The sequence below is a fragment of the Pimephales promelas genome, chromosome 16 (assembly GCF_988280905.1).
Source record: "Pimephales promelas chromosome 16, fPimPro1.hap1.1, whole genome shotgun sequence".
Taxonomy (NCBI): Eukaryota; Metazoa; Chordata; class Actinopteri; order Cypriniformes; family Leuciscidae; genus Pimephales; species Pimephales promelas.
Window position 1 is genome coordinate 14,098,233 of NC_142784.1, and position 22,092 is coordinate 14,120,324.

The 22,092-nt window shown below is 36.1% G+C and overlaps 1 protein-coding gene across 1 annotated transcript in view; it reads right to left on the minus strand.

Moving 5' to 3' along the window:
• The window catches only part of robo2 (roundabout, axon guidance receptor, homolog 2 (Drosophila)), a 485,230-nt gene that overhangs the window by 462,823 nt on the left and 315 nt on the right, over positions 1-22,092 (minus strand). The window contains exon 2 of the mRNA XM_089121019.1: positions 14,279-14,392. Within this exon, the coding sequence (XP_088977145.1) occupies positions 14,279-14,378 (100 nt within the window). The 5' untranslated portion in view covers positions 14,379-14,392. The remainder of the gene's footprint in view (positions 1-14,278; positions 14,393-22,092) is intronic.

The window sequence follows — 22,092 nt, forward strand, 5'->3', positions numbered from 1 at the left end:
GCTTTAAATTCAGAATAGCCTATAGGTGCAAGAGAACATAACCTGGCTACAAGGCAAAAACAACATGAGGTGATTACTGAATGACACTCCAATGCCGGTGGAACGATTCCTCTTCAGAGTCTCTTCCAGTCGTGTCTTGACACCTGCCCACCGAGAGAATGAAAAACACAGCAGCTAACAGAATCAATCTAGACGACAGCCCGCACTCTCTGATGCAGGAGCTTAAAAACATTGCCTGCCCTTTGCCAAGATGTAGGCTACTTGTTCTCCAGGCCTTTCCATCCATCTATTCTCAGTAATTACCAAAACACAAACACTATTAGTGAGGTAGCAGGCAGCGGCCCGTAACCGCTGGGCAGAGAGAGTTACATGAGGAAACTTCCAGAGTGTATAAACATACACTGAAATCTCAAATGGTTGATACAAATGGTAATGCACTCTCTGTAAAGCTGCTTTGAAACAATATTGTGAAAAGCGCTATACAAATAAACTTGAATTGAATATACTGTACAAAACAATTGCACTGAGGATAGTTTTACAAAACATCTATCTATCTATCTATCTATCTATCTATCTATCTATCTATCTATCTATCTATCTATCTATCTATCTATCTATCTATCTATCTATCTATCTATCTATCTATCTATCTATCTATCTAATCTCATGAGACTCAATGACTGTCTGCTTATTGTTGGGTTATGTGTGGGATCGAGCTGAATTCAGTGGCTCATATTCATACTACAGATGGCCAGTTATCTGAAAATCTCCAAGAGATTTCTCATTCGTTGAGTTAATATGACTCGCGGCCCATGGGGAACGGAAGGGATCTAAGCTCAGAGAAAAACAAATAGCCATTTGTGATGATAAACAGACATTCTTCCAGCCTTTATCCTTCTATTGTGAGAGAAAGATTTTTAAGTTGAGATGTATTGGCATTGCAAAGCCATCAGTATAGCAGACACACGGAGGCATGTCTCTGTCTGGCATTAATATCTCGAGAGCACTACACTTTACAAATTGACCCGTGCAGAACGACAAACGTGGGTCCGGAGTTTTTCACTCAGGATTGTTTTGAATTGCTATTGCTCAGCAGTTCCTCGCTCTGAAATCCATCACCCTTCCATTTATCTCGGGGAAAAAATGGCACGGGCCACCGGCTAATGGCTGACTGTGAGCCATTTCAGTGATGAATTCTCAAAATCATCCAAAGATGAGTAAAAGTCTGCTGAGAGGTTTTGCTTTGTGGCAGCAACAGCAATTTTTGACACAAACCTCGTGCCAATATAGAACAATACATGTTTCATGGTGGAGAGACGTAATGAATACGAAGTACTCACATTACTTTTCTTAAGGAGGATTTGCAAGGGTTTGTGTTTTTTGATTGCAGTCAAGTGCAGTTCAGGGAAGGCACTTAAAGTGATAACTGCCCATAAATGCAATCAAAAAAAACTATTTTGTATAATCATTTAAATGTTTTCGGTTACACTTTATGTATCCATTTGTTACAGTATAATTATGCATTTAACTACTAAGTAAAGATAATTAACTACATGTACTTACTATAAGGTTAGGGTTAGGATCAGGGTGTGCTTTAGGGTTTAGTTGCATGTAATTATTCATAACTTATAGTAATTACTATAGCAACTACATGTAATGGAAGCTTTGCGTTGCGGCACCTTCTGATTTACAAATTAAGCTCTGCTTTTAGGGGTTCCCATTTAGTTTGAATTGATTTTTATTTTATTTATTTATTTATTTATTTATTTTTGTCAGTAGAAAAACTTGAAATAACCTGTTAAAAATGAAAGTATTATGCAACCATTAAAGATATTTCTCTTTATATACAACCTTTTGGTTCTAAAATTGATTCAAGAACCCGATTCTATATAAAACCCGACTTTTGGACCCCATTTGGACTTTCAGTGTATGGGGAAAAAACTATACTATCTGTTTAAGAAAAAAAAAATCATGCAAGATGACATGAGGGAGAGTAATGATGCAAAAATATGCTATCTACATAACTATTCCTTTAATATTGTATGCATCAACCATGTATAAGGCTCTCTTTCTATTTTGAGAGTTTAAAACATATGAGTACAAAAATGTTCTGTATTTTTTAAAACATCAATGCAGCCTTTCTGAATGATACTTTCAAACACATCTTTATCCCGTTTTCCACAGCTTCGAGCAGCAACACTTTATGTCACGCTGATCCCAGATCTGTCAAAAAGTGCTGGAAATTAGGACATCCACACCACAAAAAAAAGAGTCTATCTCAGCACCCCTCAAAAGTCTTTTTTTTTCAGCATATAGAGCAGACAGAGTCGATTTTAAAGAACTATTTTTAACCATGTGAACTCTTTATCACTCAAAACTCAAAGTTAGGATCAGGAAATCAAGAAGTTTTTTCAAGAAGTCAAGAAGTGTGTCAGTGGGGATGTGCCCAAAGCCAAATACTACTGTTTGGAAGGGAAATAATGCATTCAACAGAGCCTCTACATAGACATTGTGATGGGACAAAAAAAATATATATATATATGGGATAGGAGGAAAAAATATATTTCATTGTTTGTGCTTTCTCTCACAATGACATATTTGGTAATTATATTATTTTATTATTATTATTATTATTATTATTATATTATATATTTTTTTTTTTTTGGCTGTTACATTTCTACAATGCATGTACAAGTATGTATATATATATATATATATATATATATATATATATATGAAGAGTTCAGATGCAAAAGCCTCTAAATGCCATTTGAAAGTTTCTTCTTTAATGATGATTTTTATCAAACTTGTATATTTAAGTTCAGTAATTTCACTTAAATAACATTTAATAGGTAATTAGCATTGCCATTTAAGTGAAATCACTGAACTTAAATATACAAGCTTGATAAAAATCATCATTCTAGAAGAAAATTTCAAATGGCACTTAAAGGCTTTTGCATCTGAACTCTTCATATATATATATATATATATATATATATATATAATTTTGGATTTCACACATTACTTTCTTATTGAAACATAATCCTGTCATCCAGCCATCTCCCCCCTTCCTCTTTCATCCTCATCCTTTTCACCAAAAAATGTTTTTAAGGTGGACAGATCAATACAATACAAGGACCAGCAAAATAAGTTTGAATGTTGGAAAATAACAATGTCTTTTCTTATGACAAAATGCTTTTAAATCTTTGCTATTGCTTCAATGCAAATGAACCAGCGCTCTGTTATTTGTTGCGTAGTGACGTGCATGTTCATGTACTGGAAGCCACAAATATGCGCAGATTCTGTGCAATACGCTGTATTTAATATAATGATGACTTACGAGTTGAGTATTTGAGTTAAATCTGTGCAGATTTGGCTTTTACGAACTTCCTCATAAGTAAACGTAAGTAACCCGCTAGTGATTGGCTAGTGATGCGACACTGACAGCGTTACTCGCCACAGTTGATGTTTACCCGCATTTGGCGTGTTGGCGGATGTTCATTTCAAACCCTGCTACTAAGAAGGAAAAGAGAGAAAAGTTTATCCCTCCAATGAAATTATGTCAGTTCTAGCAAGTCATGTGATTTTGCGCATACGATAAGATTTCCTAGAAAATAGCACCAATGTAACAGGGTAGACTACTCTTATTCGTGTTAACTGAGATGGAAATCTTCTGTAAAATATTCAGCATTGTTTCATTGGAACATTAAATCCAACAGGCGGACCCAAATGCCAAATCTTAAAGTGATGTCATGTCATGATTTTAAGTTTGTGATTAAAAGACAGCTTCTGAAGGAGTTGTCTTATGCTAAAGGTTATTGTGCCAGGCTCAAATTAGCAGACAGCTCACCTTGACGGGCAGTTGTATCGCAGACGTGAGGGTCTGGACTAAACCACAGGGGCTGATGAACAGATGGAACAGTGTCATGTGCACAGAGGTGCTGTCACCTCTACTGCTCCTCTGCATTCAGGCGTATTACAGTTCACTGGCACCTTTTACACGTCTGCTTACAGTGAAGACAAACATGGTGGAGCCCACATGGAAATCTATCAAATTGTATTCAGCAAATTAAGCGTAAAAAAACCCAGATGCAATGTTTAACAAGAGTAAAGTCATTTGCAGTCTCATGCATGGTGGAATTTAGTTACTGTTGAAGCTCATCTGAGGAAAATGCATATGACAATGACATTGAAAGGATAGTTCACACAAAAATGTTAATTCTGTCATCCTCATATTGGTCTAAAACCACCAGCGGATTTTGAAGAACATTCATGCTGCTTGCGTTCATTAAATGAAAGTGGACGGTAACCATGGGCTGTCGAGCTCCAAAAGGCTAAAAAAGGCATCGAAAGCATTGTAAAAATTCATACAGCTGTTGCCTAACAAGTCTTCCAAAGCCATTTGACAGCTTTCTGATGAAGTTGAAGTATATTACTAATTGCATTTTAACTATAACTATATATAAAGAAATATAACTCAATTTAAATTGAAAAGTTAGGGACACAACAAAACGACGCCTAAGAACTAGCGCTGATGAAAGCCAACTGTGTTGTTGCCTCGCGTCGGGGGGAAAAAATCTGTGCTTGAACACACCGACTGCCAACCGGCGACTGTCAGCTTGCACGAATCTTCTGCGCCTGCGTGTTAAGGAGATGTCTATCTATTTCTGAAGATACATTTGTCTATATTCGTCCTTTAAAAAGGGAAAGCGAAACTAAGACTGCGGGTATACAAACCATAACCAAAGCAGTGCTTGCTTACCGTTTTCCTTATCGTGTTCTTTATTCTACTCCGCTCATGTTATTGTGAAAATATTTGCGCAGTGGAGTGTTCAGTTAAGATGACGTAAAATTAGAATAGCCTTCTCTCTGTGCCGTCACGACTTCTGTGGCCGCTTTCATTACTTTTGCTCTTGTTCTCGTGCACTGACTCGTTCGCTAAAATGAACAGCCAATCAGAGTTCACTCTCTCACCGGCGGCCCGGCGCCGATTCTACATTGAATTGTTGACTACAGCCAACTATGGAAGCTTGTTTCCGTCACATAAAAAAAAAAAAACAGTTAAAAAGATAATTGCGACTTTTTAAGTTTACATCTCGCAATATTGACTTTATTTCAAGTACACAAAAAACAAGTTAGACAAACTCGCAAATGCGTGTTATGAATTCAGAATTACGTAATATAAACATGCAATTCTGAGAAATTTTTTTTTTTTTTGATTGAGTGGTGGAAAAAAACGAAATGTACGTTCACACCGCCGCTGACTTAAGCTTCCAAAATGGCCGCAAGTGATTCATTTTCAATGGAAGCTGGCTTTTCTCAGCTGCAAGGAGTGTCAAATCCATCTGCGTCACATTTGGGGCGTTTTGAGCGTCAATCAGAAAGTTGAAAGAAGCTCGACTTTATGATAATGAGCTGTGACGCAGTTCAGCGGCAAGCAGCGGCAAAAGGCCAGCAACCAATCGGAATATATCGCTGGCTGATTCCGGAGAAACATACGATGTAAACTTTCGTTCCTACCAAAACATTAGGTCCGAGAAAATGCAAGAGAAGCTAATAATCGCCGTTGCTGTGTTTCCTACTGGTTTCGTATCATGTATGACATGACGTTGTTTGCTTATAGGGACCGCATGAGCACAACTTTTATTTGAAATATTTACGAACGCTTAAACGTTTTAAAGCGGGAATGCAATTCATTTGCTTATGGTGACACCAATTTGACCGCAAATAATAATAATAATAATAGTAGCTAACTATTCTTTTTTTACCGACCAAATGTGACCAAACGGTTATAAAAATGCTGTCATTTCTTCAATGTATTGCTTGTTTTTTTTTCTTCTGTTTATTACATTTCATGTTGTGGCACTTCTATTCTCCCTGCAACATCAGAGCATTCAAAGTGTCCAAAGCGTCAACAAGCTTCCCCATACTTTTTGACAAGCATCCTTGACAGGGCGGCCAGAGCTTCTTTGATGCTCGGCGGCGGTGTGAACACACAGTAAGTCGTCCGACACTCAAAATTGACGCCGTTTCCCAACGGCCGACCATCAGCTTGGTGTGTCTCTGGCTTAAAAGTAAATGATAATTAAACTTATAAAAATATTCTATTGTAGTATACAAATAATACTAAAAAAGCATTGCTACCTTGCCAAGGTGTTCTGAAAAACTTGATATAGCATTAGTTACTGCTAAGAAAGCTGGCAGACAGCAGTGCCCTGGTTTTGTTGGAGGTCCCTCTCTCTGGACCACTAGCTCATCCAGGCAGTAAAAGAAGGCTGACAGGGAAACAGATGGTCTTGTATACATATATAAACAACAACTGGCTTATCAAGGTGTTGCAAATGCCAGGAGCAGCTGGCTACCTGAGCACAAAGTGGAACTAAAAGAAAAAGAGATATGATAAAATAGAGAGAAAGAATGGGGGGAAATGTGTACATGCGCTTGGGTGTGGGCATGTGTGTGTGTGTGAGAGATGTGGAGAGTCCCTGGGGAGAGAACACATCTGGTAGGACAGGTGTTAGTGCGTACAAGAGTATACTGATGGCGGTGAAGAATGATAAATCACAGACTTTGCAGCATTGCAGAAAGCGCACCAACATACCTGAGAGTGCTTAGGCACTGTCAAGGAATGCTGAATAATCAATGATCCTATCCAAACAACACAGCTACCACTGTCTAAATGCGTCTGACTTGACAGTGACAACTGCGTGAAGCAAGTTTGTCTCTAAATGAACACGTTTAAACAGTTAATGTTGAATTACGAAATTGAATCGTTCAGAAATCCATGCATAAATCAGAGCTATCATTACTACTGCCTTTACTACTAAATTCGGTGTGGTTCTTTAAAGAAAAATCTTGACTCAATTTTAAAGAATGCCCAAAAGGTTCAACACAAGGAGAAATATTGCCAATTATTGCATTTCATGTTTAATTAATTATTTACATTTTTCAAAATAGAAAATAAATAAATCCATAAATCCATAAAAAGCTTAGATCCCATCTATATATGAAGTTACAGACAGAACGATTTAACCCTAAAACCGTATTCTGGACAAAATGAGGGCAAAATAGTTTTGATTTATTTTAAAAAAATACTTCCCTTGATCTGAGCGGCACGAGACTTGTCTACTTTTCCCTAAGTTTGCCTCCTGAACACACACACTTTTTTTGACAATGTTATTCTACAAATTCTACAATTTTAAGTGGGTGAAAAAAAAAACCTCCTTAATCTTGTATTTGGGTCAAAAATGGGCATCCATAGAAATGAATGAGAAATGAGTCATTTAGAGCATTCTAAAATAAGCCAAAAAAAAAGACACCAGGTGACAGCAAAGTCACTTCATCTTTGGGTTTTAGCTATAAGAACTTATTGGAATGATATTTTAATGTAGTTAAAAAAATAAAAAAATGAATAAAAAAAAACATAAGCATAATTTGCATATAAAATATGGTACTTTTTGAAGTAAATAAATTCAAAAATACCCCCAAAATAAAAACTAAAAACATAAATGGATAGACAAAACTTTATCAAAGACAGTGATATAACATTTATAATAAATAAAAATTAGGATCACACCTGAGTCCTCTGTGCTCACATTTGTCCACAATTACAGGATTAAGGGCTATAAAGTGAATATGGTTTGAGGGCTACGATTCTGTAGAACCTATTCTTATGTGGTCAAGAGATTTAAACAAACACCTAAAGCCTCATATTTGTGCTACAGACATGAAGGAAATATTAAATAATTGTATTCAATGATTTATTCTCTATAAATCTAGTTGCCTTAGCTGAGAAATTGTTTTTTTTGTTTTGTTTTTTTTTTTTCAGTAAGGATTAAAAACTTAGCGTGTGATTAGCTCTGAGGATTATGAGTTTTAAAGGTCTCAATCCAATTTAAACTCCAAAGACGGCTTAATCAGTGGGGAGAAATGGGAAATTATCATGTTTGCAATATGCTTTTCAAAAACTAAGCATGCAAACTTTAGTCACACTTAAGTGGCTGTTCATTTTGTGTACAAATCAAATTGTTATTCATTAGTTATTCATTGGTTTTAGTGCATGTCTTCATGAAACAGTGTTCATAGGGATGCATCTAAATAAAAGTCAAAAGTATAATCCACTATAGTAAAAAAAAGGTTTGGTAGCTCATTGACAGCTTTGATTGTGCTCGAGCATCATCTACAGTATAGGAATACACACGCTCTCCGTTACATCAAAGTGAGTCTCAGATCTCCAGACAGCGGATCAAGAATCGAAACCCTCAGCACGTTATCCACGCTGACGATCACAAGCGGAAAACATCTCCACTGACCCAAGATCAAACATGAGGGGCGGTACATTCTCTCGAGCTGCAACCTGACACGGAGCCACGGTGGAGCCAGCGAGCCCAGGTAACGAAGATGGATGTCCTGTAATGCAGTTATCCTGCGGCCACTGTGGAGAGAGGGATCCGCTCATAGCTGAACATCCCAACATAAAACTCCCCAGCAAATACAAATAGGAGATTTGCCTCAAACTGATTGCTGACGTCCCTAAAAGGTATCAACAAAACTGGAAACATTGTTTTCTGGGATAATGGAGCAATAATTCGATTTAGGAAGTCATTTCCAAAAAGCCAAAAATGTGATTTACTCTCCCCTCCACCTATAATTGAGTTTCTTTGGGAAAGGTAAACTTCAGTGGTACTAAAGCAAAGCACTGTTTGTGCCTCGTAACCCTGAACTGTACTGACAGTCATCTGGCTGTGTTTCTTGTGGTGTTTAAATTAGAACCTGTGGCCTTTTAGAAATTAAACTCCCTTAAAACACTTTTCTCACTTTTAGTCTACAGGAGAACAATGTAAAAGTATTTGAAAGAAGAAACAAGCAAAAAAAAAAAAAAAACTTGTAGAATTGCAAATATTATTAAAATGTAGCCCTCAATCGGGTCATGGGGTCTATACGACCCCAATCGACTTTTACTTAATACAAAAAAAAGTTCCCTTCATCTCAATGGAATAAGATTTTGTGACTTTTCATACATTATTTATCTATACACACACAAAAAACTGAGCTTGATTCGGTTGTTCTGAAGGTATGTAAAAAATGTTTTACACTTCTGGTCTTTGGGGTCAATATGACCCCACATTGAAATGAATGGGAAATGTGGGAAAAAATTTAATATATATAGATATAAAAAATAAATATAAATATATTTTCGTCACGTGTCAAAAAAAAAATTACACAGAAATGAAGGCCTAGTACTAGAGCATAAAAGCAATGTATCATAAAAAAAAATAATATTTCACATGCAAGCTAATGGTGTAGTTGAGGAATTGTGTGGTATATGGATAAAAAAAAGTAATTTATATCTCCAAAAACACAGCATTAATGAATAGATGAGAAGTAAACAAAAAAAGATATATTATTTGTATAATTAAAAATGTATATTTTTTGTACAATTAATCAATTGTTGGGGTCGTTTGGTTGGAGACCCCGAAGCGCATTTGAAGGTTAAAATAACTGTTTTCTGTTTTTTGCAAGGGCATTTTCAGCATCATTGCTTCATACTTCAGCGTCACATGATCATTCAGAAATCGTTCTAATATGATGATTTGATGTTCAAGAGACATTGAACAACATTTTTGCAGAAACCATGATTTTTTTTTTCCAGGATTCTAATATAAATTGAGGTTAAAATAACAACATTTATTAGCAAGAGAAACATTTTGAAACATTTTAAAAGTCTTTCCTGTCACTTTAAATCAATTTAATGGGTCCCTGCTGAATAAAAGTATAAATACCTCACAAATTGTAAATGGTAGTGTACATTATTTTTACACATGAAATATGTAAATTGTATGTTTATTTCACTCTTTATTTAGATGCTTGTTTAAAAATGTATGGCTATTATTTATTTTCATAGTTTACAGGAATAAAAAAGAAGAAATAAGTCAATGAAAAGTGGCAATTTCATGTTTTTTATAGCTCTTTTCAAAAGTCAAAATCATTGCAAGGCAGCTTTACAGGCTGATTTACTATATCGTGGATTACTGAATAATTGCAAACATTTCTAAAGTGACAAATGTGAAAATGGGGCGAAAAAAAAAACAGCACCATCATCATCACAACAACTAAAGAGCATGACTAACAAAATCCAAGGACAAATGTTTTGCATTTGAATAATTATAGTTTTTCCAAGCCATTGAATTGAATTGAACATCTCCATTCAATGACAACATTGCATAAGCAAGATATCCGAGCTCATAGGAGGAGCAGAAAAGAAAAATGATTACATGGCAGATGAGTTCGTCTACGAGTCGCCTCACATTGAAAATAAATCCTCAGCCATGCATCGCAAACTACCAGCGCAACCTGATGTCAGCTTTGTCAAATAATTCTGCCCGGTGAAGCTTCACCACATCCCAGCGGATTTGTTATGTGTTATGTTCGACTTGTTCGCTCTCACTCACTCATTCAAGCCTGTCTCTATCGCTCTCCTGCATATTTTACTTTGGCATATGCCACAGTTGAGTTCCATTAATCAGTCACTGCTCGTATGAGAGCTGAATGTTAAACCCTCGCGCTGTTCACACTCTCCGCCAAGACACACAAAAAAAACAGGCCAGACATTAACCTTGTAGATGGAGACGGTTCACGCATCCACGGTACTTGGCAATGAAGGGAAAAGGAGAACTTCTCAAATTGTCTCCAGCCCTGAGCTGCATGAGCGAACAGGTCTCTCTCTCTGTGTGTGTGTGTGTGTGTGTGTGTGTGTGTGTGGCGGTTCCCGGCTTCGCTATAAATAAGCCTGGCTGCTGGAGAGGTGGAAGTCTGCAGAGGAACTGACAGTAGAGGGCAACACGGCCTTGTCCCACTGGGAGACGCCAATTAAAACTGGACCCAAACCCAAAGTGTGCAAACTACTCGAGAGAATGAGAAATGAGTTTTGGCATGAAGCAGATTCGAAGTAACGGCGCTGCAAGATGTCAGCCAGTCATTTAAGGAGTTTCACTTTGAAAAATTGCACGCATGCAGCTTGTGTGGCGTCAACCAGCAGAGTTCAAATCCTCTGGGATGGCAGACATCCCATTGCTGATGATCAGCTACAGTATTTGCTAATAGAGGCTATCTGATGTGCTCACAAGGAAAGCCGACACACTGCTGAAGAATACAGAATAACTTGCTTCTAATTTTGGGTAAGTTACAATAAAAAAGCTACTGATTACATCTTCAACAGTGTGATTAGATCAGTCACTCGCTCTAAAAATTATTGCATTACTTATTACTAACTTTCTAAATCCAATATTAACCTCAACCAGTTGAACAATACAAGGATATTGACATGAAACTGCTCTTATTTTTTAAAAATAAATCATATAAAACTGCATAAATTATTCTTCAACTGGCCGAAGTATTTAAAGGTAAATTTAGAAGGTTCCATTAAAAACATATTTAAAGATGAGATGTTACATTTTGATGTTAAAGGGTTAGTTCACCCAAAAATAAAAATTAAGTCATTAATTACTCACCCCCATGCTGTACCAACCCTGTAAGACCTTCGTTCATCTTCGGAACACAAATAAAGATATTTTTGATTGAATCTGAGAGCTGGATCAGTCCTACATAGACTGCCTAAGGGACTGGCTCTTGACGGCCCATAAAGTCATTAAAGAAAAGGTTTAAATATTCCATGTGCCTACAGCGGCTACAATTATAAGTTTATCAAGCGACGAGAATACATTTTGTGCGAAAAAAACATATAACGACTTAATTCGACTATTCTATTATTTCCTTATGGGCGCATGCGCGAGAACTGAGACGAGGACGTTCTCCTTCGACTACTTTTTGTTACCGGCTGCTCCACTTAGGAGTATTACCACCACCTACCGTATAAAATGATGATCCATATATAAGGCGCTCCGGATTATAAGGAACACTGTCGTTTTTTGAGAAGATTAAAGGCTTTTAAGTGCACCTTGTAGTGCGGAAAATACGCTAATTGAAAAGCATATGTACAGCGCGCATCTTCCTCTGCTTGTAAACAGAAAGTTTTGTGCTTCCAGCAATATCAGCACATCATCTTATACGGTAAGTGGCGGTAAAACTCCTAAGCGGTGAGCAGCCGGTAACAAAAAATAGTCGAAGAAGAACGTCCTCGTCTCAGTTCTCGCGCATGCACCCATAAGGAAGTAATAGAATAGTCGAATTAAGTCGTTATTTATGTTTTTTTCGCACAAAAAGTAGTCTCGTCGCTTGATAAACTTATAATTGAGCCGCTGTAGGGACATGGAATATTTAAACCTTTTATTTAATGACTTTATGGGCCATCAAGAGCCAGTCCCTTAGGCAGTCTATGTAGGACTGATCCAGCTCTCAGATTCAATCAAAAATATCTTTATTTGTGTTACGAAGATGAACGAAGGTCTTACGGGGTTGGAACAGCATGGGGGTGAGTTATTAATGACTTAATTTTCATTTTTGGGTGAACTAACCCTTTAAATCCAGTGTTGTTTTACATGGAGTTGTATAAGAGTACATGTAATTCAACTTCACCACTACCAAAATGGGCTTTCAATAAAACTCGGCTGCCAAAACAGCAGAAAAGGCTAAACAATTGTTGAAATCACTGCTGGCGAGAGAAAACATTGAGAAAAGGCTGTTGTTTTTCCGTTTGCCAAATAGGTAGAAAAACTTCAACACCCATAATGCACTGGGGCATGTTGCAGTCCAAGGCCATTCCCATCAGTTTGAATACGCTTGACCAGAGTCAAATACTGCCTTGTTGTAGTTGGAAATTCTTCTTAGAAAACTTTTAGTCATAATGGTTTAGCTGAGTTGTATTGTTCCCGGGTGCGGGAGTGAGTTACTTTCAGTTTCCATGGATAAAAGCTGCAAAAAAAGTAAATATGGAGAGAACGCCACGACGTAAACTCTGAAAACCCTCTGTGTTTCTAGTCAACATTTCAAACTGGATGACTAGGAACACAGTGTTTTAGGCCAAACGGAGGGGAAATAATCTGAAAGAAACTTCTGTCCAGTCAGTTTTCTCTATAAGGGATGGATTTAAAGACATCTTTGTACCCTATTTACCCATAACAGTTTATATAAGGGTACATATTACTGCTCTAAGATATTAAAATGTGTTTTAATGTATTGAATGTGCACTTATGTACCGTACTTTAAATCTTCAAAGTAATTTAAAAAAAAGGGAAATAAAAGGCCATGTACTTAAATATAGTACACTTTCATGGTTATGTTTCTTAACACAAATGTCAAGTGCACAAGTGCATTTTAAATCATGTTTTAATAATCTTTTGTCATGTTTTAAAGTACACTCCATGTGTTGGCTAACATACTAAAGCCCGTGTAAAATATGTGATTACAATCTGATATTGCATTTAAAGATAATATATTTTACTAATATTGAAATATATTTAAATACATGTTTCAACAGAAGATTAGATTAGTTTATGGCTGTGAAATGATTAATCGCGATTAATCACATCCAAAATAAAAGTTTGTGTTTACATACCGGTAATATATGTGGGTGCACTGTGTAAAATTATTTTGTATATATATATATATATATATATACACACACACACACACACACACACATGCATGTATATTTAAGAAAGAAAATATATATATATATATATATATATATATATATATATATATTTTATATAAATTTATATTAAATAAATTTATATAAACTATATATATATAAACTATATATATATATATATATATATATATATATATATATATATAGTATATACATGACAATATTTTATTAAATATATACAAGCATGTGTGTGTATTTATATACATAAATACACACCCTAGATTAGTTCACCATAAATGATGACATTCAAAAGTACGGTGAAACCAAAGTGCCCATATGCTTTGTTCCTGTTGCTGTATCAGAAGTAACAAATTGACATCCAGTATGACATACAACCAAAATCTCATGTGAAATCTGGTGTGAAAGGTTTTGTGCATGTCACATTTTTTTTTATAGCTAAGTAGCAAAAACCATGGTTTTGGGGTTTTTTTTATCTATTCAAACACAACAAAAGTCTTTTACATGACCTTCATCTCAAGAATAATGAATACAATCATCCTAAAAGACACTGGAGCTTCATCATCACTACACAACACCAGTCATTTCACTCAATCTGGCCAAACTTTCCCAAAAGCAGTAGCATACTCTTTCCGCATTCACATTGGCATATGTGCTAGTAACATTCGAGGAACACGCATCCGTGAATGATGAAGATATATTCATTCTTACCTTGCCCTTGAGCATCCACTGAGTGTGTGCACAGGATCCACAGGACACAGGTAATGAGGAGGACGCCAGCACACCTCGCTCGGTCTGGGTTGGCGGCCATGACACCATTGGTTACTGCCAGACAGGAAAGATTGAAAGGCATTACTTTTCTGAACTTACTTACTTTTTTGAAAGCCCTGACATTCATAAAGTTGAGAGCATGTTGGGGAGACTGCATAATGAGGGAGAAATTAAAAAAACGTGGGACCATTTTTGGCAGCATATGGTGTAAATGGGACTGCTCAATAACTGTTTAATTTTCATGTGGTTTTGTTTTGGTTGTATGCCACTGATGGGGACTAGTGGCGGAATGTGTAATTGTAAAGGTGATTACTGAATAATGTGATGTACTATGATGTTTTGACTGTTGAACAATAAAAAAAGTTGAATTACAAAAAAAAAAAAAAATTTCAAGTACTAAACAAAAGAGAGTACAGTTCCTTTTTTGTGTTGTGGGGACATTGCGTCAGTGGTTAAAAATGTAAAAACCACAACTTTATGAATGTAACCGAGACTCATTTCAAAATAAATACCCATTTTTCTTAATCTCTCAAAGGATATCTAAAAGTCGATATTACAAAACATTTATTTAGTGAGACACATCCAATATGTGATTACTTCAATATCCAAGGACTAATTCTGAAAGAAAGCCGAGCACAATTTATCAGAGGCGACATTCCCGCCATGCGAGACGTAGCCAAGCTTTCTTTTTTAATTCACTGAGAGTAAGACGACTGCTATGAAATATAACTTGCGGTCTGGAATGTCCCACTCATTAAACACAAAGCTTTTATGAACCGACAATTCATCAAATTTTAACGATATGTTTGTAGTGGCGCATCCAGGCCTAAATTTATGAAGTTACCATTACACTTAATGAAGTATTATGTCTTTATGATGCCAATAACTAAAACATGCCCAGCTGACATGGAGTGCGGTTTAAGTGAAAAACTGGCAGAAGTTGCTGCTCACAATTATTACTCAGTATAATATGAAATGGAGGTTACTACACGTTATGAATGAGACATTCCTCATTGTCGGCTGTGGCAGTGACGCACAATTCCCTAACATGCGTACATGATTGCAATGCAAATGAAAGAAGCAATAGCGTATTGTAAATGCAACACAAATACATTTATGGATCTGTATTGATTCCTCTCCACTAGCTGTCTATGCCTGTCAGTCTGTTCAGATATTCTCTCTTTCACGGGTACTCAGTCTCTGGGTCAGTGATGTATAACGCCTGACTTGGTTCACTTTGCCATCACACACCCTTACACATCTCGACATGCTTGCCTTGTAGCAAAGGGTGGATACAATCAATAAGCCTCGATTTCACATCGCAACTTTTTAATTTATTTCTCCATCAATAGCTCCTTGGCTGGAATTAAAAGCCCAGGCATTTGCATATTACACAAGTCAAGACTGAGCATGAAGAAATTAAAGAGACTATTTTTACAGTTAGAACACGTTTAGACGGAATGCATAGTAGACATATCGGAACACCATTAATATTATAAAAATAATAATAATAGTACTTTTTAAAAAAAATATATGTCTAAAAAACTGTATGTAAAAATACAGTATGTCTTTTAGTAGTTTAATAAAAGTTTCTGCATTTTATAAAAAGTTAGCCTGGGTTTCGCCAAGTTGAGATCACATGACCAGCATACTGTATATGTGATCTCTATAACCTCTACTTAACTGGAAAGTTGCAGTCACAGGATTAATCATTCATGGCTGACTGCAAATTGTGCATGACTGTGACATCATGACCAACAATTATGGCTGTTATAGATCAGATTCACACAGATAGGTGTCCAAGACCAAAAATAGAAAATAAAGGAAAAAGAAAGAAAAAAAAAGAAGAAAAAAAAACTTTCACATTTGTCAGAGACTGTTGGGAAAATATTTATAAGACCTGGGTTCGATTGACCATAGTCTTCAATATTGGGCTGGTCAGGATACTAAAAAAACAAAATAAAACAAAAAACAAAGTGATATTGTTACACTTTTATGCCGTTTTCTGTGCTTTTTTTGAATTTTGAAAGTTTCTGCTCTTAAACTGTTTTTTTAAATTATTATTATTATTTATTTTAGTTTAATTTTAGCAAAGCAAAGAAACACCCGATGCAGGAGTGCATTCAAAGCGTTTACACACAGCTAGCCGTGGTTTATCCCAATACCATGGCCATTTGACAAGCTAAAGCTGTAAACGATGTTTGCAGCGCTAGACTGGAAATACGATGGCCGGAATGTCTCTAACAACCATACCTTAGCCTACTACTTTATCTCTTTGTCACTGACAAAAAGATAAAGTAGTACGGTAAGGTTAAAATTATTTAATTATATCATGAAATGTATTGTAATTAGTTTGAGATTTAATTTTCATTTGCCTATTGAGAGAAAGAGAGAGAGAGCGAGAGAGAGATTATGGCCCTACCTGCGTCTGACAAAGTGCAGCGTCTATCAACTAGCAATGACGTGTGTCCCCCGCTGAAGCTGTGAGTTTATTTATTTATTTATTTTTTTAAAAGGCGATGTTACAACCTCCTTGCTGAGTAATATAATGTAGCGATTCAGCAGTGAACCAAATCTCTTAATAAAAGTCGCGAGGCAGTTGACCACAGCGTATCATGAACTCTAAAACTACGGGTGCACTACACACCTGTGCGCTATTAGAGCAGCGCATTAATACAAAACGGTGATATAACCGATAGAAGTGACCGAACTCCCTGCAGGCAATCAGAGTCGAGTATTCTATCCTCTCTCTCTCTCTCTCTCTCTCTCTCTCTCTCTCTCTCTCTCTCTCTCTCTCTCTCTCTCTCTCTCTCTCTCTCTCTCTCTCTCTCTCTCTCTCTCTCTCTCTCTCTCTATATATATATATATAAAGTCGATCCTTCATTAACTGTATGAAAAATAATGAAAAATAACAAATAGTAATTTTGCTTGTCTCATAAATAAAGCTTTTAATAAAGCTTGTCTCGACTACACCAAATTTATAAAAAAAAATAACAAAACCACACAAGCTTCACATATGGCCACAATAAATTATTAACTCGAATTAATAATTACGCTTTTATAACAAGTATATCCATTCTTATCCATCTTAAATGCTAAATTTGTGGAGATTTAAAAAAAAAAAAAAAAAAGTCTTTATCTGCGTACACACGGTCAGGTTTCGTCACAGCAGTCTTATGGAGAAAGATGACCCAGATGCAGAATGACCAAGGGATGTTTTTTTTATTGACAAGACAAGGCACAGTAGGGATGGTTAAGAGTGAGGATGATCCAACAGTGGGACAGGGCAGGCAAAAGGAGAAAGACAGACAAGGCTATGCTGGAGAATCGAGGAGATGGAGAAGCACTAGATAATGATTGGAGATCAGGCAGTTGAGGAACCAGAGGCTGGAAACTCTGAACTCCAACCGAAGCGGTATAAGTCACACTGCCTGGTCTTGAAAACAGCAGCCAGGATGGAGGACACAAAGCAAGAGAGAACAACAAGTAAAAGCGAGCCAAAAAAAAAAAAAAAAGCTAAGGGGGCGTGGTAAAGGGACAAGAGTGCCAGTAAAAGCGATGCAGATACTGTCGATACTGTCATTCAACCTATTGTAAGTCGATGTACCACCTCAAGGGTTTTGGAAAAATATTAAAAAAAAAGGTTGAAAAAACTACAGACTGCTGCTTTAACATATCTTACTTGCCTTACATGTATTGTTTTAAAATGTAAACAATATCATTGCCCAGCTCTTATTAAGATTTTAAGATATAACAAACATTAACATTATGATTTCCCGTAAAGCTGCTTTGAAACGGGTAGATTTTGTTTTGACTCGATTCGAATAAGAATTGACATTTTTCAGTGAACTGACCCTTTAAAACTCTAATAGTCGATATCACACGAACCATTCAGTTTCAAACCTGCATCTTCACTGACAAAAGTAGGCGCCACAGAGAAGACTAATTCCCCTGATCAATATCCACTTCCACGTCGGGCTGGAGTTCAGCGTGGATGGCAGTGGTCAATGACTCTTGCTCAGAGGTCCGAGGCAGTGCTGGACACAGGCCCAAGAGAGACAGATTGGTGAAAGAGTGGGACGGCCACAGCCAGGCGCCTGGATTCCTGTCATCCTCTCCCCCTCCTCCTTCTGTCTGCTAGATCAACATGCGCCACGGCTCTCAAACACAACAACCTGTTTGAGATTAGCCATCGAATGGGCTGCTCTGCATAACGACAGCCTTACAGGCATCCACAATTACATGGCTTTTATCTTGTCACGTCAGGACATGTTTAAGGAGCTGTCCGTGGTTCTGAATGCTGTTGTATCGGTTCACGCTGTGGAGGTGTGGACTCAAGACGTGCTGTCCGTCGGCCTGTCAGAATGCAATTATGTGGGAGTCGGAGTGCCAAGACAGAAAGAATGGGAAAAAAAAAATCACACACACACAGTCGAGGTCTTGGAGGGCAAGTGTACCACCGTGGATTTCGGCAAACTCTCCTGAGCGTGGCAGGCCTCTGCCAAATTACAAAACCGTAAGGCGCCTCACTCAGCAGAGAGGAGATCTTCAATGGTGATGTTGACACAAACCAATTAAATTCTCCTCTGGTGTAAGCTTGACATGCTGTGGGCATTTATTATGAGTTTTAAAACATTTCCCCCCTAGCTTAAAATAAGGTGTTCTTGCATGAGGCACTGATGGAAATGTCTCTTTTGTCCGTTTTTTTTTTTTTTTTTTTTTTTTTTTTTTTTTGCATTGGTGAGTCAGGCATTAAAAGCATCTAAAAAAAAAGTTGACTTAAAGGCAGTAAACTATTAAAGGGATTCAGTATTCATTCATCACTGGGACGTTGAATGAGTCCATTTTTAAAAAGAGATGCATTAAAAAAAGAAGCTAATATTATATAAATAAACACACTCTAAAAATACTGGGTTGTTTGGGTCAAATACAGACAAACCCAAATGTTGGATTAAAAAATGCAATTTATAAATGAAACCCAAAATTTGGTTAAAACAACCCAGCATAAATGCATCCATCACTGGGATTTTAAATGAGCCCCCATTTAAAAAGAGATACATAAAAAATTAAAAACTTTCATAAATAAACTTATTACCAAAAAAAAAAAAAAGGGAAATAAAAGTAAAATGCATGCATCACTAATAAATACAAATATATATGGGATGTTGAATAATCCCACATTTAAAAAGGGATGCATAAAAAATAAGATAATATTATAGAAATAAACCTAATAATAAATAAAATCAAATTCATGAATCACTAATATCTGGGATGTTAAATATGTCCACATTCAAAAGGAGATACATTAAAAAGAAATGAGCTAATATTATATTATAATATTAAATCATCCTATAATAAAATACTGTAAAACACATGTATCACTACTATCTGGGATATTTGTGATGAAAAAAAGATACAAGTTAATATTATATAAATACATCTACATAATAAAATAAAATGCAATGATCACTATACCTGAATAAGCCCACATAAAAAATAGATATATTTCAAAAACAAGCCAATATTATATAAATGAGCCTATATAAAAACAATAAAAAAAATAATGCATATGATTAATTAAAAAAAAACCATTAAAATGATTTAAAATGTTATTTTAAGCAAATTAATCAAGTCTCCTTCCACTGAAGTGTCTCTGACATAAGTAAATTACACCATGCCAAAAATACATACACATTGAATCACTGCATATGGTGAACAGATGTTTTGTGTCATGACTATATTGAACCCAAATCAGAAGCCAGACAAGCCATTTTAAGCAATATCAGTGAGAGTGAGTATCAGCAACCTTTTTTTCTCCCTCCACCAATGAACATAGTTCCAAAAGCTGCTAAATCGACAAGGCTTACGTGTCTCCAAGCAACAAACTGTTCTACAACCATGCATATTTTCTTGATCTGAGCTCTGCTTTTTAATCCAAACTAAATTGTTTTGCTGTCAATCCACATGGCATCAAATGGTTCAATGCATTTCTTACTGGTAGGACTCAACAAGTTAGAGTCAATCTGACTCTTTCTGAGTCCTATTTACTCTTATTTACACTGAACACCAATAAGCATAGGAGCCACCATCCTTTGAATACTGTTCTCAAATGTTCAATATGATACTGACATTCTTGGTCTTCTGTATAAGGATAAGGACAAGACTGTTACATGGAGTAAAGAACACAGTCTTGTAATTAACATTATAAAAACAGAGGTAATGATTGTAGAAAACCATCTATCGTGATCAACTATGAGCCCAGCTGCTTTATACAAATACTTAGGTTCAGTTAACTTTCATGGGAGGTGCATGTGGATAATTTGTGTTGAAAGTTTTCATTTTTACAGAGGCTCAGACTTTGCTCAGAAGGTAATGTTGCCGTTTTATCATGCCTGCATTGAATCCATTTTACTGTGTATAGTGGCCTGGTTTGGTAATCTGACATTCACCCTTAAATCTACGGCAATGAAGGTGGTTGGTCTGTCTCTGGGGGTTTACAGTCTATATTCAACAAAATTACTTTTAAACAGGCAAGGAAAATGACTCTGGACCCTTCTCATGTGCTCAATCCAGAATTCGAAGCACTTCCATCAACCTTTTTGTGCCCCAAGATTTAGATACAACCACTATAAAAATGACTTTGTTCCTTTGGCTGTTAAACTCTAGCGAAAAAGGACACGACTGTGTGAATGTTATTGGTGTGGGTATTGTTATGCACACTAAAAAATAATCAAGATTTTAACGGTAAAAGACTGTAAAAAATGCTACAGAGCAAAACTGTTAATGGTTAACAGAAAGTTTCCGTACTATATACGGTAAATAACTGTGATATAATTTTACTGTAAAATACCGTTAAATTTACAGTTTTTGAAAGTGAAAAAGAACAACTCATTGTATAATTTACAGTAAAAAAAAAACTAAATTGACATTCCCACAATTCCCTGTGTGACACTTCACAGTTTATGTATTTTTGTTGAAATAACTACGGTTCCTCAGAGTTTTATTGTTTTTTTTTTCTAATCAGTCATGTACATTAGGGTTTTATCTTATGTTACATTTAATGTTGTTAAATTAATGTTTATTGCATTTTTCATGTGTAACCATGATGGTGTTTTAATGTTTGTGTGAATGACACTGTGCAGCTTCTTTATATAAGTATAAACCTTCTGAAGACTGCTTTGATTACTCATGTAATTGTCAAATCAATATATCATTTTTTATCAATTTGTCAATTTATCAAATGGTTGGTAAATCAACATTTTATCAGAAAATGAAATACGGATTATTACTGTAAATTTTAAGATAAATCTGTAAAACCGTTAACGTTCCTACCGCATTTTTAACGGTAAAGTTCTGGCAACCACAGCTGCCGTTATTTGTTTTTTTTTTTTACCGTAAAAATTACGGTTTTATTTTTTACAGTGCAGCTTCATCTGAATTGCCCAAAACAAAGGGACAAATAAGTTCCGTAACTTTTGCAATTCTTGGCCCTATGCGAGCGTTTTATAAAGAAAGGAAAAGAAAACTAGCAAATGTCTTAGTATAACCACGGAGGAGGGAAGAATCTGTCCAAGACTCTGAAATTCAAGAAAACAATTGGTTATATACCAAACCAGATCCGTCAAGATGCTTTGTCTTCATAGGAATTCAGGTTGTGTCCCAATCAACCTGAATTCACCCTACACTTACAGAGACTGACAATGGATTTTAAGTCCAACAGTGAAAGTTGATCAGCAAAAAACTGCCAGATTACG